The following is a 25,752-nucleotide window of genomic DNA, read 5'->3' on the forward strand; positions in this document are numbered from 1 at the left end:
GTATCCACCCAGGTGGAATGCCAGGTGGTGGTGGTGGGGGGGGGTACTGTCAATTGCCTGCCTCTGTTACAATAAACATTGTTACTTCACACAGTCTGCATTTGGGTCTTACCTTGATACCTGATAGTATGGAGAGGTTTGGAGAGGTTTTTTGGCCTGGTTACAGACAGCTGTTGTGTTGTGCACTTAAGTCCACAAGCGAAGGGAAAAGGTGAGAGGAGGAGAGCTTGTAGTTGCGAGAAGGAATTATACAACGAGCAAAGTGATCATGCTGTATGTGGCTGCTATGAATGTGAACTGTGTGTGTGGGTGTATTCATTCCGCTGATTCTGTTGCAAAACGTTTCTTAAATGAAAGCAAACGAAACCAAATGGGGAAGGACATACCGGAATTTGTCCAATAGAAATTCTAGCTTTAGTTGCAAAAATAAACTTTTTGCAACTGTTTGGACAAATAATTACACCCCTGATCAGCTGGAAGCAGGCAAGAGTGTGCAAGGCGGTATTGAACTTGTCACCTTGATTTTTCCAATTTATCTCTCGCCCTGTGCACCTATATTATAAACTTTCATTTGTAGGCTAGGTTGTAGCAACCTCATGATGGGTATAGGGAAAATGTGAGTATCATGTAGTAGCCTAAACCTATCAATGTTAGAATGAGCTGGGTGACTGGAATATGAATGACAGTCATCCAATATGTGACCTGTTTCAGGAAGCTAGGCGTATATTGCACATCACTACTAAAGAGGAGAGGGATTTGAACGTCTTTTTAATGTCTTTTTATCAAAATGCATTTTTGGGCAGAAATGCCTTCTGGAATGTGAACTTTCATGTGCTTTAATAACAAACTTGTATACCATCTGTAAATACAAATGTAATTGTTAAATTACGAACCTAGTTGGTTTAGCCAAGGAAAAAGGGGGAACCTTCTCGCTAGCCATGATTGACTGAGATAATGGATGGGCTGGACATGCCGGGAGATGAGTTTGGATTGGTCTGCCATGTAGAATGCTTCTGTCTATAACGTGAGCTGCTCAGTATGTGTTGATAGTCCACAGCGTTTTTGAAAAATATAACGTTAGCAATCGAGAACTACAAAAGTTTTGCTACTTTTCTTAACCTGTTAGGGCTAGGGGGCAGTATTTACACGGCCGGATAAAAAAACGTACCCGATTTAATCTGGTTATTACTACTGCCCAGAAACTAGAATATGCATATAATTATTGGCTTTGGATAGAAAACACCCTAAAGTTTCTAAAACTGTTTGAATGGTGTCTGTGAGTATAACAGAACTCATATGGCAGGCAAAAACCTGAGAAGATTCCTTACAGGAAGTGGCCTGTCTGACAAGTTCTTGTTCTTCTTGACTCTCTTTAATGAAAACTGAGGATCTTTGCTGTAACGTGACACTTCCTACGGCTCCCATAGGCTCTCAGAACCCGGGAAAAAGCTGAATGATGTAATTCCAGCCCCTGGCTGAAAAACATTAGCGCCTTTGGTAAGTGGTCTATCAGAGGACAATCAGACTGAGGCGCGTGCACGAGGCGACCCCATGTTTTTATTTTCTCTCTCTTTGAACGTAAACACGCTTTCCCGGTCGGAATATTATCGCTTTTTTACGAGAAAAATGGCCTAAAAATTGATTTTAAACAGCGGTTGACATGCTTCGAAGTACGGTAACGGAATATTTAGAATTTTTTGGTCACGAAAGGAACAAAACAGAGGATATTTGAACATAACTATGGATTATTTTGAACCAAACCAACATTTGTTATTGAAGTAGAAGTCCTGGGAGTGCATTCTGACGAAGAACAGCAAAGGTAATAATATTTTTCTTATAGTAAATCTGACTTTGGTGAGGGCTAAACTTGGTGGGTGTCTAAATAGCTAGCCCTGTGATGGCGGGCTATCTACTGAGAATGTGCTTTCACCGAAAAGCTATTTTAAAATCGGACATAGCGAGTGCATAGAGGAGTTCTGTATCTATAATTCTTAAAATAATTGTTATGTTTTTTGTGAACGTTTATCGTGAGTAATTTAGTAAATTCACCGGAAGTTTGCGGGGGGTATGCTAGTTCTGAACGTCACATGCTAATGTAAAAAACTGGTTTTTGATATAAATATGAACTTGATTGAACAAAACATGCATGTATTGTATAACATAATGTCCTAGGTGTGTCATCTGATGAAGATCATCAAAGGTTAGTGCTGCATTTAGCTGTGGTTTGGGTTTATGTGACATTATATGCTAGCTTGAAAAATGGGTGACTGATTATTTCTGGCTGGGTACTCTGCTGACATAATCTAATGTTTTGTTTTCGCTGTAAAGCCTTTTTGAAATCGGACAGTGTGGTTAGATTAACGAGAGTCTTGTCTTTAAAATGGTGTAAAATAGTCATATGTTTGAGAAATTGAAGTAATAGCATTTCTAAGGTATTTGAATAACGCGCCACGGGATTCCACTGGCTGTTACGTAGGTGGGACGAAATCGTCCCACTGGCCCTAGAGAAGTTAACAACATTGATGCCCTGAATTTAGCATATAGGATACACAGTTGAAGTCGGAAGTTTACATACACCATAGCCAAATACATTTCAACTCAGTTTTTCACAATTCCTGACATTTAATCCTAGTTCAAATTCCCTGTCTTAGGTCAGTTAGGATCACCACTTTATTTAAAGAATGTGAAATGTCAGAATAATAGTAGACAGAATTATTTATTTAAGCTTTTATTTCTTTCATCACATTCCCAGTGGGTCAGAAGTTTACAGACACTGAATTAGTATTTGGTAGCATTGCCTTTAAATTGTCGGGTAGCCTTCCACAAGCTTCCCACAATAAATTGGGTGAATTTTAGCCCATTCCTCCTGACAGAGCTGGTGTAACTGAGGCAGGTTTGTAGGCCTCCTTGCTCACATACGCTTTTTCAGTTCTGCTCACAAATTTTCTATAGGATGGGAGGTCAGGGCTTTGTGATGGCCACTCCAATACCTTGACTTTGTTGTCCTTAAGCCATTTTGCCACAACTTTGGAAGTATGCTTGGGGTCATTGTCCATTTGGAAGACCTATTTGCGACCAAGCTTTAACTTCCTGACTGATGTCTTGAGATGTTGCTTCAATATATCCACATCATTTTCCAACCTCATTATGCCATCTATTTTGTGAAGTGCACCAGTCCCTCCTGCAGTAAAGCACCCCCACAACATGATGCTGCCACCCCCAGCTTCACACTTGGGATGGTGTTCTTCGGCTTGCAAGCCTCCCCCTTTTTCCTCCAAACATAACGATGGTCATTATGGCCAAACAGTTCTATTTTTGTTTCATCAGATCAGAGGACATTTCTCCAAAAAGTACGATCTTTGTCACCATGTGCAGTTGCAAACCGTAGCCTGGCTTTTTTTATGGCGGTTTTGGAGCAGTGGCTTCTTCCTTGCTGAGCGGCCTTTCAGGTTATGTCGATATAGGACTCGTTTTACTGTGGATATAGATACTTTTGTACCTGTTTCCTCCAGCATCTTCACAAGGTCCTTTGCTGTTGTTCTGGGATTGATTTGCACTTTTCACTCCAAAGTACGTTCATCTCTAGGAGACAGAACGCGTCTCCTTCCTGAGCGGTATGGCGGATGCGTGGTCCCATGGTGTTTATACTTGCATACTATTGTTTGAACAGATGAACGTGGAAACTTCAGGCATTTGGAAATTGCTCCCAAGGATGAACCAGACTTGTGGAGGTCTACAATTGTTTTTCTGAGGTCTTGGCTGATTTCTTCTGATTTTACCATGATGTCAAGCAAAGAGGCACTGAGTTTGAAGGTAGGCCTTGAAATACATCCACAGGTACACCTCCAATTGACTCAAATTATGTCAATTAGCCTATCAGAAGCTTCTAAAGCCATGACATCATTTTCTGGAATTTTCCAAGCTGTTTAAAGGCACAGTCAACTTTGTGTATGTAAACTTCTGACCCACTGGAATTGTAACACAGTGAATTATAAGTGAAATAATCTGTCTGTAAACAATTGTTGGAAAATTACTTGTGTCATGCACAAAGTAGATGTCCTAACCGACTTGCCAAACTATAGTTTGTTAACAAGAAACGTGTGGAGTGGTTGAAAAACGAGTTTTAATGACTCCAACCTAAGTGTATGTAAACTTCCGACTTCAACTGTAGGTCAAGGAATAGATGAAGTCTATTTTCACCTGGAGTTTTTCCTTATTGTAGGCTACTACTTTTACCTCCTTTAGTCTTGAAACCTTTGGTTGTTTACTACACTACTCGTTCTGTTTAGCATATGGATGTGAATCCTTAAAGAGATGGGTGGGGCTAAAGCTCAAGAGGGTATGAATGATGCTGAACCGGTGTAGACAAAGAAGAGCTCTCCAGTAGGTGTACCAAAACATTCAAGAACAATTTTCTCAAAAGTGGGGTTATAAGTTTTCCACCTTTCAAAGCAGAATTACTTTCCCATTGTTCCTCAACTGCAGTGTATGATATGCCATTTTCTAGCTCTGAGTCTCTACTTGTATCAAATGTAAAAAAACACAATTTCAGATGTTGCTACATAGGACCAAATCCAGGCAGTGGGTTACATATGCTGTAATTGAAGTAAGGCCATGCTCATAAAAAAAAAAGTTGTCCTCTCTAATCATAACAGCACCGACAGCCACTGGTGGGAGCACCCCTTACTCTCTCTCCTTCACACTCTTCACGGTCTCTACTGGAACTTCAGTGAGCAGCAGAACAACATCCTGTGTCTAGGAAGTGACCTCACCTCCTCTAAGGCCAGATAATACGTTTGACATCAGAAAGCAAAACACCAGGCAACACTTGCTGGGCTAGCTACAGTAATGAGGGATCCGTTCCCTCCGTTAGCCCCCAGTGTTCTGCTCTGCTCTCTGAGGAAGGCCAGGTGGTGTGACACACATATGACTGATTAGGGGACCGGGGGCCAGGCGCTGAGGTCCAGAGGGGCCAGGGGGGACCTCCTGTAGGAGGCAGCAGCCATTAGCAGCATGGGATGACCAAGTCAAGGCCCTGGAATAGTCCTTACATAACACCTCAGACACAGCTCACATAACTTGTACTGGCCCACTTCTAAAAGTACTGTTAGTGTGTGGTGGGAAGGTGAGGGGATGTTCCCTCTCAGAAGAAGTGAATGGGAGAGTATTGTATAAGAATGCGTCAGTATTATTCAACATGTAAGGTGTACGGGCTGTGTCCTTAACAGCCAGTCAGGTGGCAGCTTGGTGTTAGTAGGAGGATCTGGATATGATTAGGAAGGGTGGGGGCTTCATATTAATCCTTCCTGTCTGACTGAGAAGGCAGGGTTGTAGGGGCACGGAAACACACACACGCACACGCACACACACAAACACACTCATTAAAAGCTACCATCTGGTCAGCCAATTACTGCCAGTGGCTAATATGTTTTTTTTTTTCACCTTTATTTAACCAGGTAGACTAGTTGAGAACAAGTTCTCATTTACAACTGCGACCTGGCCAAGATAAAGCAAAGCAGTGCGACACAAACAACAACACAGAGTTACACATGGATTAAACAAACATACAGTCAATATCACAATAGAAAGAAGTCTATATACAGTGTGTGCAAATTCGGTAAGATAAGGGAGATAAGGCAATAAATAGGCCATAGTGGCGAAATAATTACAATTTAGCAATTAAACACTGGAGTGATAGAGACTGGAGTGATAGAGAAGATGGAAAAGATGAATGTGCAAGTAGAGATACTGGGGTGCAAAGGAGAAGAAAAAAAAACCAGTATGGGGATGAGGTAGTTAGATGGGCTATTTACAGATGGGCTATGTACAGGTGCAGTGATCTGTGAGCTGCTCTGACAGCTGGTGCTTAAAGTTAGTGAGGGAGATATGAGTCTCTAGCTTCAGTGATTGGCAGCAGAGAACTGGAAGGAAAGGTAGCCAAAGGAGGAATTGGCTTTGGAGGTGACCAGTGAAATATACCTGCTGGAGGGCGTGCTACGAGTGGGTGCTGCTATGGTGACCAGTGAGCTGAGATAAGGCGGGGCTTTACCTAGCAAAGACTTGTAGATGACCTGGAGCCAGTGGGTTTGGCGACGAATATGAAGCAAGGGCCAGCCAACGAGAGCATACAGATCGCAGTGGTGGGTAGTATATGGGGCTTTGGTGACAAAACGGATGGCGCTGTGATAGACTGCATCCAATTTGCTGAGTAGAGTGTTGGAGGCTATTTTGTAAATGACATCGCCGAAGTCAAGGATCGGTAGGATAGTCAGTTTTAATGTGAATTGGGTACTGAGACCCCCAAATTAAACACAGACCCCCACACTCCTTACCTTATCCACAAGCGCACTCAAATACAGCTCACCCTAACACTACTGTAACTTAACCTGTGTGCATGACATACTGCACGTAGGTCTAGGCCTTCCACTGATGGCTGTGGTCTCTCTGCCGATCTATCTATGTGGAGATATTTGTGTGAGAGATGTGAGGGGCCTTTGGCCGTTAGCTGTAGCTTTGTTTCTCATTGTGTGGTTCTGTCTGGACTGTATAAACGTCCTCTGATATCTGCGAAAACAAACAGTTGAAGCGGCCGAGGAGGTGCTGGAGGGGAGGATAAGAGATGAGGGGAGCAGTGGGACGGGGGAAGCAGGGAGGAACGGGGGAGGAAGCAGGGAGGAACGGGGAAGGGGAAGCAGGGACAGATGGGGGAAGCAGGGACAGACGGGGGAAGCAGGGAGAGACGGGGGACGCAGGGAGAAACGGGGGACGCAGGGAGAGACGGGGGACGCAGGGAGAGACGGGGGACGCAGGGAGAGACGGGGGAAGCAGGGAGAGACGGGGGAAGCAGGGAGGGATGGGGGAAGCAGGGATGGACACGGGGGAAGCAGGGATGGACACAGGGAGAAGCAGGGATGGACACAGGGGAAGCAGGGATGGACACGGGGGAAGCAGGGATAGACACGGGGGTAAAGCAGTGAGGGACGGGGGAAGCAGTGAGGGACGGGGGAAGCAGGGAGAGACGGGGGTAGCAGGGAGGGACGGGGGAAGCAGGGAGGGATGGGGGAAGCAGGGATGGACACGGGGGAAGCAGGGATGGACACAGGGGGAAGCAGGGATGGACACAGGGGGAAGCAGGGATGGACACAGGGGGAAGCAGGGATGGACACAGGGGGAAGCAGGGATGGACACAGGGGAAGCAGGGATGGACACAGGGGAAGCAGGGATGGACACGGGGGGAAAGCAGTGAAGGGCGGGGGAAACAGGGAGAGACTGGGGGAAGCAGGGAGGGACGGGGGAAGCAGGGAGGGACGGGGGAAGCAAGGGCATTCTTCTCTCTGGGCTGGGTGACGGAACTGTGCTGGAACGAGCACCTGTCACCCCCCACAATCACCACAGAGGTCAGGCAGAGTCACACAGAGAGAGAGAGAGCGAGAGAGAGTGAGAGCAGGCTTAAGGGAGAGAGAAACTAGCCCCTTTTCTCACTGTCTGGCCCTCCCCCTTCCTCCCTCTTCCCTCATGCTCTACCTCTATTCTTCTTCTCCCTCTCTCACACTCACCTACTCGTTCTCCCTCTCTCTCTCTCTCCCTCACGCTCTCACTCTCCCTTGTCCGTCAGTTTTTTCTCTCTGTTTTCTTTCCCCCTCTATTTCATATCCAAACAGCTTAATCAGTGTAAATGACATTCCTAAAGCAGCATATGTTGCCAAAGCCCCAGACTTACTGAATCATGTACAGGATAAATATCTCTATAATATCTGCATAAACGTTTTGCATTGATAACGAGGAGCACCAGCTGTTACTAATGGCCCTCCCATTGGTCTCTCCACCTCTCTATCCCTCGCCTTGTCACCTTCCCTTGTTCTCCTAGCCCACTTCTCATCCCTCTCTCTCTCTGACAGGAGAACCAGCAGCAGAGCCTTCCTGCTCTTCAGTCTTACCCTTCAGTCACCCTCTGAACGACCAAGACAGAGGAGAGGATGCTGGACACATCACTATGGCAACCACTAACAGAAACCAAAAAAAGACACCACCCCTCCTATAGCAGAAGATAACCTAAAACTATATGAGAGATTTCTCTTACATTTTATCTTTATTTAACTAGGCAAGTCACTTAAGAACAAATTCTTATTTTCAATGACAGCCTAGGAACAGTGGGTTAACTGCCTTGTTCAGGGGCAGAACAACAGATTTTTACCTTGTCAGCTCGGGGATTTGATCAAGCAACCTTTCAGTTACTGGCCCAACAGTCTAACCACTAGGCTACCTGCCGCCCTACCTACTACCACCTAGAAAAGAGCATCAAATAGGCCCAGGAGTAATGTATAGAGCGGTGGTTCCCAAACTGTGGGGTACAGGGGGGCACAGGGGCTTTCAACTTACTCTTGAAAGTTGTAATAGCAGAATTTTTTTTTGTAAAGTTCGAGTCACTCAAATATCACATGAATACACATTAAACTGCTAAATGTTCTCTGCACCCCATGACAAAATGTGTAGAATTGCAGGAAATAAGCTTTAAATCTGCAAATGTTCTCTCCCACAACAAGAGGGGTGTGAACAATTTGTGTTATGAACAGTGCTTGTGCCCATAGAAATAGACATAGCACGCGGGGGGGGGGTTCCACAATGCTGGAAGGGGGGCCTGAGTGAAAAGGTTTGGGAACCTCTGATAAGAGGACACATCTTCTCCTCATGAGTGGGATGTGGCCATGTGTCTCAGTCTCTTACCTCCCTGTCCTTGAGCTTCATAGCCAGGACCAGCTGGTGGCGGTGGTTGGTCAGGGCCTCACGGTAGTTCCCCTTGGAGAAGAATGCTGAGCCCAGGTTGCCATGGGCACGGCATTCACCTGTTTGGTCACCTGGAGCAGAGGAGGAAAGGGAGGAGAAAGGACATGTAAGAGACAGTCACTCCAGGACAGTATGGGACAAAGGACAATGTTCTCTATACAAATTCATCTGAGAACATAATCAATACTTTGTAACTTTCAATACAAGCATCTGTATACTTGCTTGTTTATCACTCAGGTTATATACAGTACAACAGGGACATCAATAGTAAATGTGCTGTCATTCAGTGTAGATTTACAGGCCAGTCATGGTCCTTCGCCATCTTAGAGCAGTGATGCAGTGATGCGATGGATCTCCTTGACACTGACATCCCATGATGTCCTTAAATGGAGTACTGGGCGTTCTAAGCTGCTGTACAGACAGAGCTCCACAGTAGAAGTAGACCTGCTATACCTGACCTCCGGCCCTAGTGGGGTGAGAGGTGGAGAGGGGGAGGCCTTATTACATCTGCCTGACAGACAGGCCCCCCCATACAGAGCCAGAGAGCCAGGCTCTCTACCTAAAAACCACAGCACTCTGCTCCATCCAGACCCTTATCTCCTGCTGCTCTGCTATACACTGCCCACTTATGTGTCAAACTGTGTGGGGTCAGGAGAGTCCAGACAATCTGGGCTGCCTCACACACACAGCAACTCAGGACCAGATAGAAACACACCAATACCCACAGATACGAACAGAAATAAACAGACAAAAACACACACACAAACATACACCCCTGTGGTCTCACCTAGTGTCTTGGAAACCTCCAGGTCTTGCTGCATGTATCCGGTGCTCTTCTCTGCATTGCCCAGGGACCAGTGGGCGCTGCTGAGGGCTGAGAAGACGGAGCCACGCAGCTTGAGGCTGCAGGTACCGATCTTTAACGCGGCCTCCAGGACCACCACGGATGCGGTGTGGTGGGCCGCCGTCAGCAGCTCCTGACCAATCACTGACACCACCACGAATGGACTCTTGTCCAGCTTCATCTTCTGCAGCTGTTGGTAGGTGGGTTCCAGGGACTCTATGTGGAGGGAGGGGAGAGGAGGGGGTTAGGGATGGTCATGATGGGGGCTACTGGACTCATTCAGATAGATTTTTTTGAATTCCTTTCAGTTTCATGGAATACACAAGGTTCTCCATACTGCAGCTCACGAACAATGACTGTATGCTGCTTAGGTAAATTACTGTACACTAGTCATGTTGATTGGTTCACCAGAATATCTTGTAAGATGGAAAATCTCAATAGCTCCATATAAACTCATCCCAGTCCTCAGTGCATCTAGTTAAGTCTGACACAATTACTGTATAATCGTGTAACCAATGATTACTGATGAAGAGCATCATGAAAATAAAATAACCGTCATAACTGTCTTGATATACAGTACCAGTCAAAAGTTTGGACACAACTACTCATTCAAGGGGTTTTCTTTATTTTTACTATTTTATACATTGTAGAATAATAGTGAGGACATAAACTATGAAATAACACAGATGGAATGATGTAGTAACCAAAAAAGTGTTAAACAATTCAAAATATATTTTATATTTGAGATTCTTCAAAGTAGCCTCCCTTCGCCTTGAGGACAGCTTTGCACATTCTTGGCATTCTCTCAACCAGCTTCACTTGGAATGCTTTTCCAACAGTCTTGAAGGAGTTCCCACATATACTTAGCAATTGTTGGCTGCTTTTCCTTCACTCTGTGGTCCAACTCATCCCAAACCATCTCAATTGGGTTGAGGTCGGGTGATTGTGGAGGTCAGGTCATCTGATGCTGCAGCACTCCATCACTCTCCTTCTTGGTCAAATAGCCCTTACACAGCCTAGAGGTGTGTTGAGTCATTGTCCTGTTGAAAAACAAATGATAGTCCCAAACCAGATGGGATGGCGTATCGCTGCAGAATGCTGTGGTAGCCATGCTGGTTAAGTGTGCCTTGAATTCTAAATACATCACTGACAGTGTCACCAGCAGAGCACCCCCACACCATCACATCTCCTCCTCCATGCTTCACGGTGGGAACTACACATGCGGAGATCCTCCATTTACCTCAACCAGCTTCATGAGGTAGTAACCAGGAATGCATTTCAATTAACAGGTGTGACTTGTTTAATGTTAATTTGTGGAATTTATTTCCTTCTTAATGCATTTGATCCAATCAGTTGTGTTGTGACAAGGTAGGGGTGGTATACAGAAGATAGCCCTATTTGGTAAAAGTCCATATTATGGCAAGAACAGCTCAAATAAGCAAAGAGAACAGTCAATCATTATTTTAAGACATGAAGGTCAGTCAATGTGGAAAATTTCAAGAACTTTGAACGTTTCTTCAAGTGCAGTCGCAAAAACCATCAAGCACTATGATGAAATTTGCTCTCACGAGGACCGCCACAGGAAAGGAAGACCCAGCAATGGACATTAGACCTGTGGAAATCTGTCCTTTGGTATGATGAGTCCAAATTTGAGATTTTTGGTTCCAACCTCCGTGTCTTTGTGAGACACAGAGGCTGTGTGAGGGCTATTTAACCAAGAAGGAGAGTGATGAAGTGTTGCATCAGATGACCTGGCCTCCACAATCACCCGACCTTAACCCAATTCAACCTGATTACTGCTTACAAGCAAAAACTAAAGCAGGAAGTACAAGTGACTCGCTCAATACAGTCAGATGATGCGGATGCTACGCTTCAGGACTGTTTTGCTAGCACAGACTGGAATATGTTCCGGGATTCATCCAATGGCATTGAGGAGCATACCACTTCAGTCAACACCGGCTTCATCAATAAGTGCATCGATGATGTCATCCCCACAGTGACCATACGTACATTTCCCAACCAGAAGCCATGAATTACAGGCAACATCCACACCGAGCTAAAGGCTAGAGCTGGAGCTTTCAAGGAGCGGGACACTATTCCAGACGCTTATAAGAAATCCCACTATGCCCTCAGACGAACCATCGAACAGGCAAAGCGTCAATACAGGACTAAGATTGAATGCTACTACACCGGCTCTGACACTCGTCAGATGTGGCAGAGCTTGAAAACTATTACGAACTACAAAAGGAAACCCAGCCGCGAGCTGCCCAGTGACGTGAGCCTACCAGACGAGCTAAATGCCTTTTATGCTCACTTTGAGGCGAGAAACACTGAAGCCTGCATGATCATGCTCTCCATAGCTGATGTGAGCAAGGTCAACATTCACAAAGCCGCAGGGCCAGACAGATTACCAGGACGTGTACTCAAAGCATGCGCGGACCAACTGCCAATTGTCTTCACTGACATTTTCAACCTCCCCCTGGCAGAGTCTGTAATACCTACATGTTTCAAACAGACCATCATTGTCCCTGTGCCCAAGATAGCGAAGGTAACCTGCCTAAATGATTACCGCCCATAGCACTCTCGTCGGTAACCATGAAGTGCTTTGAAAGGCTGGTCATGGCTCACATCAACACCATCATGCCAGAAACCCTAGACCCACTATAACTTGCATACCTCCCCAACAGATCAACAGATGACGCGATCTCAAACGCACTCCACACTGGACAAAAGGAACACCTATGTGAAAATGCTGTTCATTGACTACAGCTCAGCGTTCAACACCATAGTGCCCACAAAGCTCAACACTAAGTTAAGGACCCTGGTACTAAATACCTCCCTCTGCAACTGGATCCTTGACTTCCTGACGGGCCGCCGACAGGTGGTAAAGGTAGGTAACAACACATCTGCCACGCTGATCCTCGACACTGGAACCCCTCAGGGGTGCGTGCTTAGTTCCCTCCTGTACTCCCTGTTCATCAACTACTGCGTGGCCAAACATGACTCCAACACCATCATTAAGTTTTCTCACAACACAACAGTGGTAGGCCTGATCATCGACAATGATGAGACAGCCTATAGGGAGGAGGTCAGAGACAATAACCTCTCTCTCAACATGAGCAAGACAAAGGAGCTGATTGTGGACTATAGAAAACAGCCCCCATTAACATAGATGGGATTGAAGTGGAGCGGGTCGAGAGTTTCAAGTTCCTTGGTGTCCACATCACCAACAAACTATCATGGTCCAAACACACCAAGACTGTTGTGAAAAGGGCACGACAACACCTTTCCCCCTCAGGAGACTGAAAAGACTTGGCATGGGTCCTCAGATCCTCAAAAAGTTCTACAGCTGCACCATTGAGAGCATCCTGACCGGTTGTATTACCACCTGGTATGGCAACTGCTCAGCATCTGACTGGAAGGTGCTACAGAGGGTAGTGTGTACGGCCCAGTACATCACTGGGGCCAAGCTTCCTGACATCCAGGACCTATATACTAGGTGGTGTCAGAGGAAGGCCCAAAACATTGTCAAAGACTTCAGTCTCCCAAGTCATAGACTGTTCTCTCTGCTATCGCACGGCAAGCAGTACTGGAATGCCATGTCTAGGACCAAAAGGCTCCTTAACAGATTCTACCACAAGCCATAAGACTGCTGAACAACTAAACTAATCAAATGGCCACCTGGACTATTTACATTGAACCCCCCCCCTTTTGTTTTTACACTGCTGCTACTTGCTGTTTATTATCTATGCATAGTCACTTTACAAATGACCTCGATTAACCTGTACCCCCGCACATTGACTCGGTACCGGTACCCCCTGTATATAGCCTCATTATTGTTATGTCAATTTATTGTGTTACCTTGTGATTTTTACTTTATTTTATTAACTCTATATCTTGAACTACATTGTTGGTTAAGGGCTTGTAAGTAAGCATTTCACGGTAAGGTCTACACCTGTTGTATTCGGCGCATGTGACAAACAAAATTTGATTTGATTTGAATTGAGATGGTTTGGGATGAGTTGGACCACAGAGTGAACAAAAAGCAGCCAACAAGTGCTCAGCATATATGGGAACTCCTTCAAGACTGTTGGAAAAGCATTCCAGGTGAAGCTGGTTGAGAGAATGCCAAGAGTGTGCAAAGCTGTTATCAAGGTGAAGGGTGGCTACTTTGAAGAATCTAAAATATATTTTGATTTGTTTAACACTTTTTTGGTTACAATATGATTCCGTATGTGTTATTTCATGGTTTTGATGTCTTCACTATTATTCTACAATGTAGGAAATAGTAAAAAATAAAGAAAGACCCTTGAATGAGTAGGTGTGTCCAAACTTGTGACTGGTAGTGTATATATATTTATTTTTTTCTTCTGTGTGTAGCGAACAGCTGACTGAAGACAGGACGGGGCATTCGTGCGGTTGAGTCTTTTTCAGCGGTAACATGGACTCTTACAACATGATGAAACTTTATTGCTCCTTGCTGAAACAAGCAAGTGTTGTAGCAGACGAGTCTTTAGTTGCCCAGGCAATGCCCCCTCCCTGCAGCAGAAGCACATGCAGTCAGGAGCGGAGGAGAGAAGAAAATGCGTGTCTAATATATTTTGGCTGACCAATAACCGTCATCCAAAATTCCATGACCGTCACATCTACTGTGTTTCAGGGAGAGCAATCAGTGTGTCTTTTGTTAGCTAAATGAGCTGAGCTTGTCTGAGTGATTGCTTTAGAACATGGATTTCACTGACAACAAGACAAACAAATGAATACACCATTCACAGGTACCACTATTATGGGCAATTTAATACAAGGCAATTTCAAAGACAGCACAGTGAAATTATATTTCTATGTCTCTTCATTTTTTCATTCGATGTTGCAGTTTGAGAGAGAAAAGAAAAGCCTGAGTGGGTTTTGAGGGCCGGTGAGTGTTAAGAGTGATGGTGAACATGCTGCTGTAACACACAGGGGAGAGAGGCAGAGGAATGCAGAGCGGAGAGGAGACACACAAGGTGACCTTTGGGAAGGCTGAAAATGCACACAATACTATAAATCAACGGTGGGCAACGCAAGGTTTGGGATCCACAGCCCCTCCAGATTACTGACATTACCCGCCAGCCTGCCAGCCAGCCTGCCAGCCAGCCCGCCAGACAGCCAGGCAGCAAATTGGGAGGCTGATAGGGAGGAGGACGGGACAGGGGTGACATCCCGTGTGTGTATGTGTGTGTGCGCGTGCCTGCCTGCGTGTGTGTACTGTATGTGTGAGTGTGTGTACTGTATATGTGAGTGTGTGTACTGTATATGTGAGTGCAAGTGTGTGAACATGAAGGGGAATATGAAATATACCTGTGCCCCTTCTGCAAATATTCTTAGCAGAGTTGCAGTTAATTAGGTCAACTCCTCCCCCACAGAGGTTTTTCTGTAATAATGTACCTGTACAAGGCAGATCGTGCCTGCATTCAGATGTACTATATGCCTGCTACTGTATCAGTCATGCCCATGCACTTAAAGACCATGACACTCATTGGTTCAGACAAACACTTACAAACAACAAAATACACATGAACATTATCTGAATAGCCTGGTGGTAGTACCAAGCCACCCAGACTGAAACTAATATTCACCACACACACACAAAATGATACACGTCTATAGTCTTCACACAAGCATTCAAAAATATAATTGATGATGCTATTTCAAGTGCATCACTTGTGTTCCAGCGGTTGGTAGAATGTAACGCTAGCAGAAACACTGTGCATATCATATCCATTCATAGCTGGTAATTGTATTCAAAGTGATACACAGAGTAGTGTCATAAATCAAACATTGCTATCTTCTCTCTCTGTCTCTCTGTCTCTCTCTCCATCTTTCTCTTTTTCTCTCTCTCTGTCACGGTCTTATTCTCTCTCTTTCCCAAGTCCAAGCTCCAGAGTTTCAGCAACAGGGCCTTCTCCAGGGATGATCCAAGACTCTGGAACTCCTTCCCTCCAACCATCCGTGACTCTGAATCCATCACCATCTTTCAGTTCATCCTAAAGCCCAACCTCTTCACCTTGGCCTACCTCTAAGCCCCTCCCCACAGACACTCTCTCCCACACACGCTCTCTCTATCCCAAACACACACACACAACACCTGCTCGCTCACTCATACACTGACACATCACATTCTTTCCTCTTCTTTAAGCTCGTCCCCTTCTCTTTGTTTCATGTTTTTGTTACTTCCTGCTGTTAGACTGGCGTTGTCTTGTTTTGATATCTCGGTTTAGTTTCATGGAAAAGTCCTATATAAGTCCCATGTACTATTATTACCAATCCTTTTACAAACATGGAGTAAATATCATCCACATGTACATAAACAGGTACAGTACATTCATATATAGTTCCTTCTCCTGCTCTCAGGCTTGGTCTCATAAAAGGGAGGCCCTGGGAGGTTGGTGACCATTACAAACCCATGTAGCGGACATTCTGTTTTCCCCTGCCTTTAAATACAACCATGACTCATTTCACCTTCCCATTTCACGAGCCATTCTCTTCTTTGGGTCTGTGACTGTGAAGAGGCAGAGAGCTGACTGCTGAGAGGGCTAAAGTCCTCCTGTATCCTACGTCTGTTTTTCTGCATCTCCTTACATACTAAAAAGAACATACTGAAAGTACCATATTTTCTCATCATCATGATCATTATGGTGACATTGTTTATTATGGTGACATTGTCTCTCGTCCAACTCTAAGAGCTCAGTCAGGGAACTTCAGAGCTGGTCCAAGATAATAATAATAATCATTTTGTGGGTTCTTATATTTGTCCTACTTCACACATGCACAAGTGTGTATTATACGCATGTGTGAACTTGAAATGTGTTTTTTTGCATATCCCAACTCTCCCTGAGACTCCCTCGGAGATTGGGGTCGAGGCCAGGGTCAACCATTATCAACGGCGACCCCGGAGCAATGAGGGTTAAGTGCCTTGCTCAAACGCACATCAACAGATGTTTCATCTTGTCAGCTCGGGGATTCAAACTAGCAACCTTTCGGTTACTGGCCCAACACTCTAAACGCTAGGCTACCTGCGGCCCAAGTTTACGGGACAAACAGAACAGAAGAGAACCAAGCCCATTTACTCTCAACAATGACTACTGATTGGGCTTGATTTCTCTCATTTCATCTCACTCAGCGATATTCACCGCAGGAAAAAAAGATGCATCAAAACCTTGATATCTGAGGAGTTCGAAGCTGACATAATGATCACAGGCGGCAGAGAAGAGAGCCGGGGATACAGAGGTTTCTGAGAGCAGTTTCCCCTCCTTTGAAAGCTCTTTGTTGTGGGAAACACAAAGGCGTAGAGTACAGTAGAATTCTGGACTCATGGAAAATCTTTCAGATCTATACGAGGAAGAGAGAGGGAACTAACGTCTGTGTTGCGTCGTGTGGGGAAAAGTGTTTGGCAAAGCCACAGTGACAATGTGAGAATGTAACATTGTTATACTAAAGTAAAGTAAACACAAACAGTGGTGATAGTGTGCTTCAGGGGAATTTTATACACACTTTTTGTCTCCTTGAAGACAAAGGACTTGAATATGTTTTCTTGCTTTCATTATTTGTGTGCTTTGTTCACTGTTTGAATGAGCACACCTTTATCTGTCTCGCTATGCCCAATGACAGAATAAAAAGTCAACATGTAAAGAAAAACATGAAAGTGAATGTGATGTATGTGTTGTCCTGAAAACAACAAGTAGCTACTTGACTAATACTAGTTGTATATCATCAGTATGTGAGAGAGATCAGAGAGAGTGGATCCACATGGCTGTGTTCTGTTCATCTTCTTCATTACACTTCAACTCTGTATTTAACTAGCTGGGGCAAAAGTTTAGTAAGACCCTAGCGACACCAAACTCCAAGCGAGGGGAAAATTAAATGAGTGGGTTTGGTAATCCCCAGGTAATCCTGGGAGGGGTGTGTTACACGGACGATAAGACGGGCTGGCAGCAACATGCCATCTTCGACTTCAGCGAGAGAAAGCAACGCTTTCCTACCTTTTCCTTATCACAGGGTTTTGGCTGCACAACACTGATTATCCTCCCTGTTTGCTGGCGTAACGCTGATTATCTTCCCCCTATGCCAGGAGCCCCTCTGAGAGGATCATTGCTCTTAATCCCCCGACCTAGCTCCCCCTAACAAACCTTGGACTGGCTCCCTCCCTCCGTCGCTAGCTGCTTCCCTCCCTGGCACCATGGGAAACGTGGTAAACAATTAAGAGATTTAAAAAGCCTGGGCCAAGAGCTTCTCCTATTCTACTGAGAGAGAGGCCAGTCAGGTCCACAGTGTTTAGTGTTGGGCCCACTCTCAAGTCATTTTGCTGTTAGGCTTCCAGTGACAAGGTTTATGTAATCAATGTACCTCAGATGGGTTTTTCACTCAGTGCTTGTTTTTTCCATGTATTCAGATACAGCCTTTCGCTAACAGGGATTGACAGAGGCGCTCCATGCAACCTAAAACACAATGACTCCTCTCTGAACAGAACAGAACACAGACATGTGGATCCACTCTCTCTGATCTCTCTCACACATCATGGAGCAGGGAAGTCACAGAGTTTACTGAAAGGCCTGGATATTAAGCTACTTGGCATTGGAAAATAGGCTTCATCAAGGGCAGACAAGGACTGTATTGTTGGATGATTATTAGGATAAATAAGTATATTTCTGATCAGCCTGACCGATAATCAGTCACACATACACAGAGACAGAGACAGAGACAGAGACAGAGACAGAGACAGAGACAGAGACAGAGACAGAGACAGAGACAGAGACAGAGACAGAGACAGAGACAGAGACAGAGACAGAGACAGAGACAGAAAGAGACAGAGACAAGACAGAGACAGAGACAGAGAAGAGAAGAGACAGAGACAGAGACAGAGACAGAGACAGACAGACAGACAGACAGACAGACAGACAGAAGACAGACAGACAGCAAGAGAAAAAAAAGAGAACAGAAGACAGACAGACAGACAGACAGACAGACAGACAGACAGACAGACAGTGTAAAGACATACAGTAGTCACTCTGACAGACAGCTAGAGTCACACTGACACATTAATTGACTGACGGGGATGGAGATTAGCGACATTTTGACCATTAGAAAGACAGAGAAGAAAACAGAGAGAGATAGTAAGACAGAAGTGTTACCTCGTAGTGGGGACTTCATGGCAGCCTCCACCATGCCAACCAGTAGCTGCAGGCTCTTGGGGTCTTGGGCCAGCCCCGAGGCGAAGGCGGCCAACGCGTCGGCATGGCGACCAAGGTACTGAAGGGCAACACCCTGTCGGAAGTATGCCTGTAGAGAGGAGAGAGAGAGGGAGAGGGAAGGAAAGAGAAAGAGAGAGAGAGAGTTAGACCCAATCAAATCATGGGAAAACAAAAAGATAATTACTTGACACATTGGAAAGAATTTACAAAAACACTGAGCAAACTAGAATGCTATTTGGCCCTAATCAGAGAGTACACACACACTGGCAGAATACCTGATCACTGTGACTGACCCAAAATATAAGAAATCTTTGACTATGTACAGACTCAGTGATCATAGCCTTGCTATTGAGAAAGGCCGCCGTAGGCAGACCTGGCTCTCAAGTGAAGACAGGCTATGTGCACACTGCCCACAAAAAGGTGGAAACTGAGCTGCACTTCCTAACCTCCTGACAAATGTATGACCATATTAGAGACACATATTTCCCTCAGATTACACAAACCCACAAAGAATTCTAAAACAAATCCAATTTTGATAAACTCCCATATCTATTGGGTGAAATACCACAGTATGCAATCACAGCAGCAAGATGTGTGACCTGCTGCCACAAGAAAAAGACAACCAGTGAAGAACAAAAATAATTGTAAATACAACCTATATTTATGTTTATTTGTTTTCCCTTTTGTACTTTAACTATTTGTATATCATTACAACACTGTATATAGACATAATATTTGAAATGTCTTTATTCTTTTGGAACTTTTGTGAGTGTAATGTTTACTGTATATTTTGTATTGTTTATTTATCCGTTTTACTTGCTTTGGCAAAGCAAACATGTGTTTCCTATGTCAATAAAGCCCTTAAATTGAAATTGAATTGAGAGTGAGAAGTCACTACTGCAATCTAGCTTCACAGCATGGGGCTGCAAACAAACACATTACCAGACACACTCATTTAACGCCACTTTCATTTTTTTTCACATGAGCAGTTTTCAGAGTACATGGCACCACTCTCCTTTTGTATTCCCATAATAGAGCGATCACTGTGTTTCCTGTACTTGTTAATTGGATTATAAATTTTACATAAACGCACATGATACAGTACACACTCATCGGTTGCATTTCTCAAGAGCATGCCATTGTTTTCTATTCACACAAATGGTTTTGGTTTGCAGTGGGTATCGTCTGCGCACAAGTCCAGAGTAAAGGGATTTCTATTAGATTCCGTTGAAAGAGCTTAGAGAGGGAGAGAGAGCTAGCCTACATAATGGAGTTACTTTATAGCATCATAAAAGGATAGCCATAAATAATCCAGACTCTCCATGTTATTTTTCACAGTTTTGCTATAATGACATACAGTACATGTACTACCACCCTGAATCTGCCATGGCCTATTTGTCGACATCTGGGCCTTTCAATAGTGTGGAGCCCTCGAGTAAAATTCCTCCTCTTCCACCAGTTTGTTCCCACTGCTCCCAGATAGCCAGTCAGTCACATGGTGGTTGAATCTTCCACCAGTTTGTTCCCACTGCTCCCAGATAGCCAGTCAGTCACATGGTGGTTGAATCTTCCACCAGTTTGTTCCCACTGCTCCCAGATAGCCAGTCAGTCACATGGTGGTTGAATCTTCCACCAGTTTGTTCCCACTGCTCCCAGATAGCCAGTCAGTCACATGGTGGTTGAATCTTCCACCAGTTTGTTCCCACTGCTCCCAGATAGCCAGTCAGTCACATGGTGGTTGAATCTTCCACCAGTTTGTTCCCACTGCTCCCAGATAGCCAGTCAGTCACATGGTGGTTGAATCTTCCACCAGTTTGTTCCCACTGCTCCCAGATAGCCAGTCAGTCACATGGTGGTTGAAGTGTGATTTAACAGCAGTGAAAGGCACAGATCATGTGGCCACAGCCATATCTGATACTGACACTCCACAATGGATTGTGTGTGTGTGTGTGTGTGTGTGTGTGTGTGTGTGTGTGTGTGTGTGTGTGTGTGTGTGTGGGCAAAACAAATACAATGTCCATTACCCAAAACCAATAGTATAATAAAGAGAACCAACATTTCACCAAAAGGTTTCCAATGACAGCAGCCTCTCCCCTGTCTAAGTGTAGCCTGTAGAGACAGAGCTGTTTCCTGGCCTGACTGTCTGTCTCTATCTGTCTGTCTCTATGTGTCTGTCTCTATTTGTCTGTCTCTATCCGTCTCCGACTATGTTTGTGTCCCAAGGCTGATCTGAGACCAATCCCAAAACAGAACAGATCTCAGCCCTGCTCAGCTCTGATCCATTCTAACCCCCCCATGTTTGGGATGATATAAACAATACAAAAAGTTACAATACAGTGTTCCCCTTCCAACAGCCCAGACTAAGCCATAATACAGATTTCAGTAATACAACACTACACAATACAACCCTCGTCCAACATAATACATATCCAGCCATTTGCACTAAACCCAACATGCAGGATAACAGCTTCCTTTCCCTCCCCAAAGCCCCTCTACTGGGAATGTCTGAGTTTCTGACTAGGACTGGGAGACCAGGCTAACCTGCTGTCTGACAGGGAGACCAGGCTAGCTAGCAGATTCCAAAAGTGACACTGTCTGTCTGTATCTAACTATGTTTGTGTCCCAAGGCTGATCTGGGACAAATCCTAGTACAAAACTGAACAGAACCCAGCTCTGCTCAGCTCCATGCCCTTAATAAGCACTGCAGCCCAGCTCACAGCCTACTCCAGCCAAATCATTAAATCCACCCGCAGATCTGGGATGATATAACCAATGCAAAAGTTACACTAAAGTGTTCCCTTCGGAATAGCTGAGGAATGCTCAACTCCGTTCTCTTATTTCAAGGCAGAGTTGAGTTTTGATAATTGGTCGTGTGATTTGCTAGCAACAACATTGAGTCACCATCAGTCGATACTTGTAAAAATTTCAATTCGGAAAATTCTTAACAGTACCTATGTTTGTCCTGTACAACTGCGGTCCTTCCGCGTGGTGCTGAACTTCATACTTTTAATAAAACATTTGATCAAATACAACTACTGACTTTTTCCTAATTTGTGTTGCTCAACTGGACACATACTGGCTTTGTGTTGCTCAACTGTAGACGTACTGGCCTTGACGTACTACGCAAGCTGAGATCCAATTGGAACAAGGGTATTTGCGCTGAGTTGAGTATGAATTTCAGCACCATGCGGAAGGACCATGGTTGTACAGGACAAACATAGAGATTTAGGATGGGGTGAAATGCTATTGCCTGGAAATACAATTTAAAGTTTGGTATGAATAGTCCTCTTACGTCTTTTCCTCTATAAATGTGTTAATTTTATCTGCGATTGTTTACATTTCTACATACATTTTGAAACCGCACAATGAATTTTATCCCAATAGCCAGAAGGGAGAGCCATGGGAAGCACTGAACTATAGAAAATTTGCCGAGGCAATATATACATTTTGACAGTAGATATTCTGCCGGTTAAAGCAACTGGGATATTATTCCATGTACTGAGGTCGGATTGAATTGAGTGTGCTGTTATGGTTTCTGGCAATCGTTTTTATCTTAGGAAGGAAATATATCTACACCCAAATAGTTAAACGGGAAACGATTGGGATTCCATAAGTAGAGATGGAGTCCTCCATCGGGGTCTTGAGCGGCAGTAGGGCTGATTTGGTTAGATTCATTTTGTCATTTTAATTTATCAGATTCATTTATCTATGACCTTCAATGCATTTGGGAGCGATTGAGATACATTGTCTAGATATTGTAAAATATTGTCTGCGTATAGTGAGATGAAGTGATCAGAAATTAGTGTTATATCCTTCGATTGATGAATTGCCTGGGCCAGGGGTTCCATGGACAATAAGAATAGCAAAGCGGAAAGTGGATCGCCTTGTCTGCAGCTTCTAGTGATTCTGAATGGAGCAGAGCAGATATTGCCTGTTATAACTATGGCTGAGGGATTGGCACATCATTGGTTCTTAAAGGACGTAAATGTGCATGTTAAATTATACATTTAATAAAAACTGTTGCACCTACAAACTTAGTCAATCTGACATATTTTAAGTCTAATGGAAAATACTCAGAAAACTCAGTTGCTAATAACACTGTAAAAACTCTGGTATGTGGTTCTCGGTAACAGCTCATGACAAGAGGCGGGGATTATGTTGTGTACCTCCAATCATGTTGATTTGTGAATTTTCTAAGAGGCTGTGTGTAATATATGTATGTACAGTGCGTTCAGAAAGTATTCATACCCATTGACTTATTCCACATTTTGTTGTGTTACAGCGTTAATTCAAAATGGATTAAAACTTTTTTTCTTCTCACCCATCTACACACAATACCCCATAATGACAAAGTGTAAACATGTTTTTGGAAATGTTTGCAAATGTATTGAAAATGAAATACAGAAATGTCTCATTTACATAAATATTCACACCCCTTTGCTATGACACTCCAAATTGAGCTCAGGAGCATCCGATTTCCTTTGATCATCCTCACTACAACTTGATTGGAGTCCACCTGTGGCTAATTCAATTGTTTGGCCATGATTTAGAAAGAAACACACGTGTCTATATAAGTCCCACAGTTGACAGTGCATGTCAGAGCAGGAACTATATCAGGAAGTCCAAAGAACTGTCTGTAGATCTCCAAGGTAGAATTGTGATGAGGCACACAGTACCAGTCACAAGTTTGGACACACCTACTCATTCAAGGGTTTTTCATTATTTTTACTATTTTCTACATTGTAGAACAATTGTGAAGACATCAAAACTATGAAATAACACATATGGAATCATGTAGTAACCAAAAAAGCGTTAACCTCTATGGGCTAGGTGGGACGCTAGCGTCCCACCCGTGGTGCACTCCATCAACAGCAGGTGCATTTAAAGAGCGGCAAATTTGAATCCAAATAAATGTCAAAATTCAAATTTTTCAAACATACAACTATTTTACACCCTTTGAAAGATAAACATCTCCTTAATCTAACCACGTTTTACGATTTCAAAAAGGTTTTACGGCGAAAGCATAAATTTAGAGTATGTTAGGACAGTACATTTACAAGAGTTGTGTGTAATGTTTTGTCAATTCAAAGACAGGGTCACCAAAACCATAAAACCAGCTAAAATGATGCACTAACCTTTTACAATCTCCATCAGATGACACTCCTAGGACATTATGTTAGACAATGCATGCATTTTTAGTTCTATCAAGTTCATATTTATATCCAAAAACAGCGTTTTACTATGGCATTGATGTTGAGGAAATCGTTTCCCTCCAATAACCGGCAGTCAAGTCAACACCACAAATTAAATAATTAAAATTAGAAAACATTGGTAAAATATTATATTGTCATTTAAAGAATTATAGATTTACATCTCTTGAACGCAATCAACTTGCCAGATTTAAAAATAACCTTACTGGGAAATCACACTTTGCAATAATCTGAGCACTGCGCCCAGAAAAATACGCGTTGCGATACAGACTAGACGTCATGTTGGGGAGATCTAAAATCGAAAATACTATGTAAATAATCCATTACCTTTGATTCTCTTCATCAGATGTCACTTCCAGGTATCACAGGTCCATAACGAATGTAGTTTTGTTCAAAAAAGCTCATCATTTATGTCCAAAAATCTCCGTCTTGTTAGCACATGATCTAAGCCAGCCGGACTTCTCGTCATGAACGAGGGGAAAAAATATATTTACGTTCGTTCAAACATGTCAAACGTTGTATAGCATAAATCATTAGGGCCTTTTTTAACCAGAACATGAATAATATTCAAGGTGGACGAATGCATACTCTTTTATAACGTATTGGAACGAGGGTACCCAACATGAACTCGCGCGCCAGGTGTCTAATGGGCCATCATCGTTCCATGGCTCTTGTTCGGTCAGATCTCCCTCCAGAAGACTCAAAACACTTTGTAAAGGCTGGTGACATCTAGTGGAAGCAATAGGAAGTGCCAAAATATTCCTCAGCCCCTGTGTTTTTCAATGGGATAGGTTTAAAGGTAATACAACACATCAGGTATCCACTTCCTGTCAGAAAATGTCTCAGGGTTTTGCCTGCCAAATGAGTTCTGTTATACTCACAGACACCATTCAAACAGTTTTAGAAACTTTAGAGTGTTTTCTATCCATATATAATAAGTATATGCATATTCTAGTTACTGGGTAGGATTAGTAACCAGATTAAATCGGGTACATTTTTTTTATCCAGCCGTGCAAATACTGCCCCCTAGCCCTAACAGGTTAAACATATCAAAATCTTCTACTTTGAAGAATCTGAAATATAAAATATATTTTGATTTGTTAAACACTTTTTTGGTTACTACATGATTCCATATGTGTTATTTCATAGTTTTGATGTCTTCACTATTATTCTACAATGTAGAAAATAGTAAAAATAAAGAAAAACTTTTGACTGGTACTGTATATTGGGGGAAGGGTATAAAACAATTCCTAGAGTGTTAAAAGTTTCCAAGAGCACAGTGGTCTCCATCATTGGGAAATGGAAAAAATATGGAACTACCCAGATTCTGCCTAGAGCTGGTCCTACCAAACTGAGCAACCGGACAAGAAGGACCTTGGTCAGGGAGGTGACCAAGAACCCAATGACTACTTTGACAGAACTACAGAGATGGGAGAACCTGCCAGAAGGAAGTTTCTACAGCACTTCACCAATCTGGGCTTTATGAGAGAGTGGCCAGATGGAAGCCACTCCTGAGACAAAGTCACATGACAGCAAGCCTGGAGTTTGCAAAAAGGCACGTGAAAGACAGAGCATAAGGCAAAATATTCTGTGGTCTGATGAGACCAAAATGTTGTTCTTTGGCCTGAATGCAAAGCTCTGTGTCTAGAGAACACCAGGCACAGCTCATAGCCCATCTAACACCATC

General features: G+C 43.7%; 1 protein-coding gene across 3 annotated transcripts in view; it reads right to left on the reverse strand.

Moving 5' to 3' along the window:
* Positions 1 to 25,752, reverse strand: part of LOC106580375 (tetratricopeptide repeat protein 28) — a 330,699-nt gene that overhangs the window by 92,905 nt on the left and 212,042 nt on the right. For all 3 annotated transcript variants that reach the window (XM_014161360.2, XM_014161361.2, XM_014161362.2), the window contains 3 exons: positions 18,796 to 18,943; positions 9,572 to 9,844; positions 8,725 to 8,855 (listed from right to left, as the gene is read on the reverse strand). In XM_014161360.2, the coding sequence (XP_014016835.1) occupies positions 8,725 to 8,855; positions 9,572 to 9,844; positions 18,796 to 18,943 (552 nt within the window). The remainder of the gene's footprint in view (positions 1 to 8,724; positions 8,856 to 9,571; positions 9,845 to 18,795; positions 18,944 to 25,752) is intronic.

The sequence above is a fragment of the Salmo salar genome, chromosome ssa20 (assembly GCF_905237065.1).
Source record: "Salmo salar chromosome ssa20, Ssal_v3.1, whole genome shotgun sequence".
NCBI lineage: Eukaryota > Metazoa > Chordata > Actinopteri > Salmoniformes > Salmonidae > Salmo > Salmo salar.